Source organism: Cervus canadensis, chromosome 11 (assembly GCF_019320065.1).
Source record: "Cervus canadensis isolate Bull #8, Minnesota chromosome 11, ASM1932006v1, whole genome shotgun sequence".
Classification (NCBI taxonomy): Eukaryota; Metazoa; Chordata; class Mammalia; order Artiodactyla; family Cervidae; genus Cervus; species Cervus canadensis.
Genome location: NC_057396.1, coordinates 72,869,259 through 72,878,230, shown reverse-complemented (window position 1 = coordinate 72,878,230; position 8,972 = coordinate 72,869,259). Strand labels below are relative to the sequence as shown.

The window sequence follows — 8,972 nt, the reverse complement described above, 5'->3', positions numbered from 1 at the left end:
TTGAGCCCACCTTTGTATGAAATGTTCCCTTGATATCTTATCTCTAATTTTCTTGACAAGATCTCTAGTATCTCCTATTCTATTATGTTCCTCTATTAAGGCACTGATCACTAAGGAAGGCTTTCTTATCTCTCCATGCAATTCTTTGGAACTCTGCATTCAAATGGATATTTCTTTCCTTTTCTCCTTTGCCTTTCACTTCTCTTCTTTTCACAGCTATTTGTAAGGCCTCCTCAGACAGCCATTTTGCTTTTTTGCATTCCTTTTTCTTGGGGGTGGTCTTGCTCCCTATTTCCAGTACAATGTCATGAACCTCTGTCCGTAGTTCATCAGGCACTCTGCCTATCAGCTCTAATCCCTTGAATCTATTTCTCACTTTCATAAGGTATTTGATTTAGGTCATACCTGAATGGTCTAGTGGTTTTCCCCACTTTCTTCAATTTAAGTCTGAATTTAGTAATAAGGAGTTCATAATTTGAGCCACAGTCAGCTCCCAGTCTTATTTTTGCTGATTTTATGGAGCTTCTCCATCTTTTAATCAATCTGATTTCAGTGTTGACCATCTGGTGATGTCCGTGTGTAGAGTCTTCTCTTGTGTTGTTGGAAGGGGGTGTTTGCTATGACCAGTGCGTTCTCTTGGCAGAACTTTATTAGCCTTTGCCCTGCTTCATTCTATACTCCAAGGCCAAATTTGCCTGTTACCCCAGGAGTTTCTTGACTTCCTACTTTTGCATTCCAGTCCCCTATAATGAAACGGGCATCTTTTTTGGGTGTTAATTCTAGAAGGTCTTGTAGGTCTTCATAGAACCATTTAACTTTGGCTTCTTCAGCATTACTGGTCGGGGGATAGACTTGTATTACCGTGATATTCAATGGTTTGCCTTGGAAACGAAAGAGGTCATTCTATCCTTTTTGAGACAGCATCCAAGTACTGCATTTTGGACTCTTTTGTTGACTATGATGGCTACTCCATTTCTCCTAAGGGATTCCTGCCCACAGTGGTAGATATAATGGTCATCTGAGTTAAATTCACCCCTTCCTGTCCATTTTAGTTCACTGATTCCTAATATGTCGACGTTCTCTCTTGCCATCTTCCGTTTGACCACTTCCAATTTGCCTTGATTCATGAACCTAACATTCCAGGTTCCTATGAAGTACTGCCCTTTACACCATCAGACCTGGCTTCTATCACCAATCACATCCACAACTGGGTGTTGTTTTTGTTTTGGCTCCATCCCTTCATTCTTTCTGGAGTTATTTCTCCATTGATCTCCAGTAGCATATTGGGCACCTACCAACCTGAGGAGTTCATCTTTCAGTGTCCTATCTTTTTGCCTTTTCATACTTTTCATGGGGTTCTCAAGGCAAGAATACTGAAGTGGTTTGCCATTCCCTTCTCCAGTGGACCACACTTTGTCAGATCTCTCCACCATGACCCGTCTGTCTTGGGTGGCCCCACTTGGCATGGCTTAGTTTCATTGAGTTAGACAAGGCTGTGGTCCTGTGATCAGATTGGCTAGTTTTCTGTGATTGTGGTTTCAGTCTGTCTGCCTGCTGATGCCCTCTCTCAGTGCCTACTGTCTTACTTGGGTTTCTCTTACCTTGGATGTGGTTTTTGGTCTCTGGGTGATTTTTTTAATGTTGCTGTATATTTCTTCTAGTCCAAAATCATAGGTGAATTGGATCAGATTTGTGACTGTATGTTATAATATCAAATTTTAAAAAATTTAAAAAAAAATATCAAATTTAGTATTAGAAATTCAACTGTCAAAAAACTCATCAGAGATTGGAGCAGGAAGAAATGAGAGAATGCTCTAGAAATTTTCTTTGGTGCAGAGATCTAATAAAGGTATTTTAAGGAATTGTGTGTGTGGTTCAAAGGGCTTCCCAGATGGTGCTAGTGGTAAAGAACCCACCTGCCAATGCAGGAGACATAAGAGATATGGGTTCTTTCCCTGGGTGGGGAAGATCCCCTAGAGGTGGGCATGGCAACCCACTCCAGTATTCTTGCTTGGAGAATGCCATGAACAGAGGAGCCTGGAGGGCTACAGTCCATAGGGTCACAAATAGTCAGATAAGATTGAAGCAATGTAGCACTCACGCTTGTGGTTCAAAGTCAAGATGAAGAGCAATCTCTTGGCAGCAGGATTTGATGCCCCGAGCATGGGGTTTGAAATTTATTCTTTTCCTGGGAAAGTGAGAAGCAATCATGGCATCCAAATGACAGGAACATAAGTTCTGATCAAGCAGCCTCTCCTTTTTCCATTCATTCAGAAGCCTTGCTAAATGGTATAGAATCATAGGAACATTCCCAGTTCATTTGATTTTCATAGAAGTTCTTTTCTCCCCTATATCCTGTATTGGATATGAATTTAGGTCTTAGAAAAAAAAGTCTTCTTTTTTATAAATATTCCTTTTGTTGTTGAGACCTTAGGGTTAAAGGCTTCACTCCTTTAGAGAAAGTCAGGAAAACTCGGAAGACTAACTCATAGATAAAGACATGATTCTCATCCAGTGTAGAGATCACACAGGGTAAAAGCAACAGTGAAAGCCTGTGCCCTCCAGCAGCTGAGTGAATTCTCACAATGGCCATAAGGAGGCAAACAGAGAGCACATGGGCTGTAGCCCACCAGGCTCCTCCGTCCATGGGATTCTCCAGGCAAGAATAGTGGAGTGGGTTGCTATTCCCTTCCCCGGGCTATCTTTAGGACCCAGGGTTGGAACCAGGGACTCCTGCATTGCAGGCAAATCTTTACCATCTGAGCCACCAGGGAAACCCCTTTTTGACTTTCTTTCACATGCAGATGGCTAGATCAAACCTATAACTCCAGACACAAACAGTAACAATGGATGTTGGGAACAGAGGGTCTCATCATGTTGCGTTATTCTGTAAATATAAACATTCCATAATAAAAATATTTTTGAGTAAAAATACATTGGATGAAGTGTCAGAGCATTTGATGGCAAATAGTAGGGTGATGTCTTAGAAATGACCTGGAGAATAATTGGAAATCAACAGCTGTCATGAGCTATGATGATGTTCACAAACCCAAGAGCAGGAACCCTCTCCACCACTGTAACACATCATCTGTGTGACTCAGAAAATAAATAGAGCTTGGTTTCCAAAAGATAGTTAGATACCATAGATGATTAGAGGACCCACTTACCATCTGCCAGAACCCCCAAGAACCTCTGCTCTAAGGCACAGATCAGAACAGTGATAATTTTCTTTCCAGCAAGAGAAAGAAAAGTCACCTCATTTCACAATTAGCAGCAAACACATACACATCTGAAATGGTTCATCCCAGCCTCCATCTAATTAACTGTTTCTGCAATAAATAATTAATAGAAATTAAATGGAGGAAATTTCTGAGCTAACTTCCTGATCCTTTTAATAGCATCCTACTAGCACTATTTCTGTCTCTGACTATTTAGCACATGCCTCATTCCTGCAGAGACAACAGCTTCATTGAATGCACTATTATTCCTAGCCTGTACACTGGCTTCACGTCTTGGTATCCAGTTGATTCCATAGTCTCCTCACTTCCCTTGAACCTAAGTCACTTCATGACCAGTCCAGTCCCTGTAATGTGCTATTCTTAGTATGGCTGCAATGTTCAAAGCAGATACAACAACTTCTGGAGTGAGGAAGAAGGATTGTGACACTATCCTTTCATCAATACTGCCTGAGAAATCATTTGCTTATCCAACAACCCTATCAAGATATTTATCTGGGCAGAGGTTTGAGCTAGATTCTACATGCTAGTTCTTTCCTACATCACTACTCAAGCGTGTCTGTTTTTCGTTTTGTTTCCCCTACACATATGTGGATCTCTGTATAGCCTAGAGATAAATTGTACATTTTTAGATCACCAATAGCTATCAGGGCTAAAAATAGATGTTCTTAGAATTTAGTTTATACCAAATAGATACTTTTCAAAAACCACTTAACTTTTATGAAAATGATTGCAATTTGTTTAATTCCTCTTTAGATTTTTCTGAGGTTGAGGGGAGCAGAAAGGTGTTGAAATACTTTTTATCTTCATTCTATTGTATTTTTTTAATTTGGAAAGTATAACAGAAAAATACTAACAAGACAATAAGAAATAAATTTTCTGCATTTTAATTACCAATAACTTCTCAGCACATTGTTTCTGATTTTTTAGAAGTTTTCTCATTTTTTTCATTCATTTCTTTGTGATTTATTTCTACTTTCTGTCATAAGCTATCGCTATCCTTATTTGAAAGAACTAGGGAAAACTGAAAATTAATACTAAAGTAATAGTTGGAAAACTAAAGAGTAAAGGTATATGTAGAGAGGCAAATGGGAACTATTGCTAGGACTTGTCACTTGGTGGAAGAATAAGAATACTGGATTTTTTTTTTTTCTTTTCGCTAACATTTTTCTTCACTTGCTTAGCTGCATTTTCTTTTTATCTTCAGTGATCATGATATTGTATTTTTGGAAGATAAGAAGAAAATAAGTGTAATAGATATTAAAAATAATGTATGGAGGGTTATTTACTTTTTAAAGTCATATGTAAGAGAAGTAAATGTTCTGTTTGATATTTTCAACTCTACATGTAAGGATAGGAGTAATGTTTGCTGTTCCAAAGAATCTCACCTCATCTGGACATTTCTGTTGGTCCAACTAGTGTGAGAGTATTAGTAACTAGGTTACTTCAACATTTATTAGATTTGATCATATTCTCAGTAATGAAGATGTTTGAGGAGAAAGAATTGCTCTGAGTTTGGGTGATTGGGAATTTTTATCACTAATAGGGACATGATGAAATGGAGCTTTTTTAAAAAGGTACTAAAATAAAAATCATGTAGAAGAATGGAAGGATAGCACCCCCCAAATTCTGCAAATTTTTTAGCATCTTTGGATGATGGTCAGATAGTCTAGCCATGTCTGGAAGCTTTACTTTTTAATCTATTTTCTGTTTTAGATGGAAATTTAACTTTTGAGGCAAAACTTTCTCCTGGCGATGGTCCTGCATATAGCAGCTTTCACTTCTTTATTTCTCAAGCTGTAGATGAGAGGATTCAACATGGGAATCACTGCTGTGTAGAACACTGCCACCACTTGATTGAGATCCAGAGCGAAAACTGCTCCTGGCCTCACGTAGATAAAGAAGAGAGTCCCATACGAGATGGAGACAGCTGTGAGATGGGAAGAGCAGGTGGAGAAGGCTCTGTGCCTCCCACGAGCAGAGCGGATGCTCAGGATAGAGACGGGGATGTGAAAATAGGAGACTAATATAGTCAGGCTGCTGACCACAAGTACAGCTCCAGCCACGATGAAAACTAGCAATTTATTGATCCGTGTGTCAGCACATACCAGAGATAGAAGTGGGGACATGTCACAGAAGAAGTGATTGATAATGTTGGAACCACAGAAGGGAAGTCGGAAAGCAGCTGTTGTGTGGGTCATGGTGTTCAGAAATCCAGCAGCGCAGGGTCCAACCACCAGCTGTATGCAGGGTCTGTGGGACATGACAACTGAATACAGCAGTGGGGTACAGATGGCCACGTAGCGGTCATAAGCCGTGGATGCCAGGAGAAGGCACTCCATGGCCACAAAGAGCCCAAAGGACCACCGCTGCAAGGCACAGCCTAGGAAAGAAATGGCTTTCCTTTCAGCGAAGAAGTCTCTGAGCATCTTGGGGCCAACCACGGACGAAAAGCAGACATCCACAAAGGACAGGTGACTGAGAAAAAAGTATATCGGTGTGTGCAGGTGGGAATCCATCCGGATGAGGAAAATCATGCCCAGGATTCCGGTCATGGTAACAAGGTAAAAAAGAAGGAAGAGCAAGAAGAGGAAGCCTTGCGCAAGCGGATGGTACTCTAAGCCTGTGAAAATAAACTCTGTGATCCTTGTATAGTTTTCACCAGCCATTGGTTAGTTTGGCCTCTAGAGTGAGAAAAAACAAGAAATTGATAGTGCACAAAGCTTTAAATTACTTAAAAGCATAGCATTACCCATAAGAAAAGAAATTGCAGGTTTTCAGTTTAGGAACACTGGCATAAAAAAAGCTAGAATAAAACGCCAGCAAATCAAATACAGTTCTAAAGAGCAACATGGCTTAAATGTTTTAGAGAGAAAATTAGGGTTTAACTAAGAGTTTGTTTGACATTAGAAAACCTATAAATTATTTTAAATGTTGGTTAGTCTTATTTTCCCATAAATCCATTTAACTCATCTTGAACTTTTGAAGATAGATAGAGAAGCAGAAATAGGTTTAAAAAATGAGTTAAACTTACATGTCAGTGAGTTCCTTTCTTCTTTAGAGAATTAACACTGGAGTGCAAACCGTGCTCTTTTTTCAGCATGCATCGCATCTTCCCACCCCAACCTGTGCCTTTGCACAGAGAAGAAGTCCAACTCTCAAGTAGTCACTTGGTTTTATTCTTAGTTTTTTCCCCAAGGAAGTAGGAAGATTCCACTCTGAAAAAAAATTTAAAAATACCCACATGAATTAAGGTTTTCAGAAGTAGTTACATCCTTTTTCTTGTTCTGGGAGAATTTGTTTCCCTAAAGTATGCCATGTCTTGGGAATTTTATTAAGAGGAAATTAAAATGTTCTTGCTGCCTCTAAATGCTTTTAAAAATCCTCTGGGATCAAGATATTTGTTTTCTGTTTGACTCCTTTTCTTACCTCCTTCTTTAGCTACTTACAGAGTAAAACTTCAGTGTAATGATGACACAATTTCTGGAACTGTTTATCTAAAGTTCATTATAATGGAGAATTTTCCACAGGATACCTTATTTGACATTGTGATCATTTTAATTAGTGTATTTATCCAATACAAACCAAAAAAAAAATCACTGAGAATCAAAATGTGTGAAGAATTTCTATTATATTTACACAGGTTTTCTTCATGAAAAATTGAGAGGTTTCACTGACAAAGGTAAGCCTGATGCTGCATTTGAGCTTTACCAGTCATCTTGCTGATTTCTAGTGAGCTTGAGCAACTTTGCAATATTTACAGGACACTTACATACTTTATTAAAGAATATGGAGGCATTCTGTACTTCATATGCACAAAGCATACGATTACAACAGCAAAATCCCGATAAGTTATTACTATGACTAAAGAGTATAGAGGATATAAAAGGCCTTGGGAATAAACCTACGCCAAATATGAAGGTAATATTAGAGAGTGTTATGGTCATGTAGTTCCTGAATATCTCACTTTTTTCAGGTTTATTGATATATAATTAACATAATATTGTATTAGTCCAAGGTATACAGCGTAATGACTCAATATTTGTCTACATTGCAAAATGATTACCCCAATTAGCTTATCAGTCACCTAACAGAGTTCTGAATTTTATTTCTCATGATGCGAATGATTAAAATCTCTTCTCTCAGCATCTTGCAAATATAAAATACAGTATTGTTAGCTATAGCAACTATGCTTTATTTTACAGCCCCAGAACATATTTCTCTTATAACTGAAAGTTTTAAACTTTTGACCTTAATACATTTTTTAATATTCTATGTTTAAAGGGTCAAGGTCGAGATTACAGACAATGAGAGATCTCAACACACTGTAAGAAAAATGAAAGTACTAAGTCACTGCTGTGATTACAACATTTACTCAGGACTTAACAAAGAACTTCTGATATCCTAGTCATAAAATTTTTCATATGAATAAGAATATTTTTAAGTCTTGGGATTCAATAGTCTACTCTTTTGAGTTTAAAGTTCTAAAATCCATCCCTACTGAATCAGAAATGAGAAAAACAAAGTGAGAAAATTATAACCTAAGACATTGTATGACTTGTCAATGACCCAAAATCTCAACATAAAATAAAGATTCTCTATACCCAGCCCATGTGGTTACATCTTGCATACAGATTACTCTCAATCTGTAGTATAAATGGTGTTCCTGTTTATTTACCCGTAAGAAACTTCTTCTTTCAAACATCCTTTGAATGATTATTTTACTTCCTTGTTTCTCAGGCTATAGAGAAGTGGGTTCAACATGGTAATCAGGGCTGTGTAGAACACAAAAACCACTTTATTAATATCCAGGGAGAAACTGGAACTTGGACGTACATAGATGAAGAAGAATGTCCCATAAATGTTGGAGACAGCAGTTAGGTGTGAAGAGCAGGTGGAGAAGGCTTTCCCCCTCCCGTCAGCAGAGCGGATGCTCAGGATAGTGATGACAATTAAATGTAGGAGACCAAGATAATCCGGCTATTGGGTACTCCTGGAGCTCCAGCCAAGATGAAAGTAAAACTTCATTGACCCGTATGTCTGCACATGCCAGGGAGAGAACAGGAAGGAAGTCAGAGAAGAAGTGATTGATTTTTGGACCACAGTAAGGCAGGTGAAAGGTGAAAGTTGTATGGATCATGGTGCTTATAAGGCCCACGGTATAAGGAGTTACCACCAGCTGCCCACAGACTCACTGAGACATAATGAGTGTGTACAATAGGGGCTTACAGATGGCCATATGCCAGTCGTATGCCATGGAAGCCAGGAGGAAACACTCAGTCACTATACACTGACCAAAAGACCAGATCTGGGCTGCACAACCAAAGAAAGAGATGACTTTTGTCTCTACAAAGATGTCAGTTAACATCTTAGGACCAATGACAGAAGAAGAACAGACGTCCACAAGGGACAAGTGGCTGAGAGAAATGTTCATGTGGCTGTGGAGTCGAGAATCCATCCAAATGAGTGATCACCCCAAGTTTCCAGAAAAGTGGCAACAGAAACCAAGAGAAATATCACACAAAGAACAACCTGGAGCTGGAAGCGATTTGCCAAGCCCACGGAAACAAACTCAATCACCAGAGTTTCATTCTCCATAATCCATTTCTCTGATCTAATTTGTAATGAGAAAGAGAGAGATCTTTCTTTGGAGTCAATTCATAATTGGGTTTCCTCATTTTAAAAATGAATGAATCTTTTACCTTTTTTACATTTACAGGGTATATTGACAGACAA

The 8,972-nt window shown here is 38.7% G+C and overlaps 1 protein-coding gene and 1 pseudogene across 2 annotated transcripts; both read right to left on the bottom strand.

Moving 5' to 3' along the window:
- Positions 1 to 4,960: 4,960 nt before the first annotated feature.
- LOC122450503 (olfactory receptor 1009-like) lies at positions 4,961 to 8,265 on the bottom strand. Of its 2 annotated transcripts, none has more exons than XM_043482882.1 (2): positions 8,073 to 8,265; positions 4,961 to 6,454 (listed from the first exon to the last, which is right to left on the bottom strand). In XM_043482882.1, the coding sequence occupies exon 2, from the start codon at positions 5,903 to 5,905 to the stop codon at positions 4,961 to 4,963; it is 945 nt and encodes a 314-aa protein (XP_043338817.1). In that variant the 5' UTR covers positions 5,906 to 6,454; positions 8,073 to 8,265. The 2 variants fall into 2 exon arrangements, with proteins under 2 accessions (XP_043338817.1, XP_043338818.1); XM_043482883.1 differs by lacking the exon at positions 8,073 to 8,265 and having other exon boundaries at positions 4,961 to 5,920; positions 6,271 to 6,770.
- Positions 7,475 to 8,972, bottom strand: LOC122450564 (annotated as a pseudogene).

What these genes read in the sequence shown, in the direction of transcription:
- LOC122450503 (XM_043482882.1), bottom strand. Translation starts at nt 5,905, where the DNA reads ATGGCTGGTGAAAACTATACAAGGATCACAGAGTTTATTTTCACAGGC.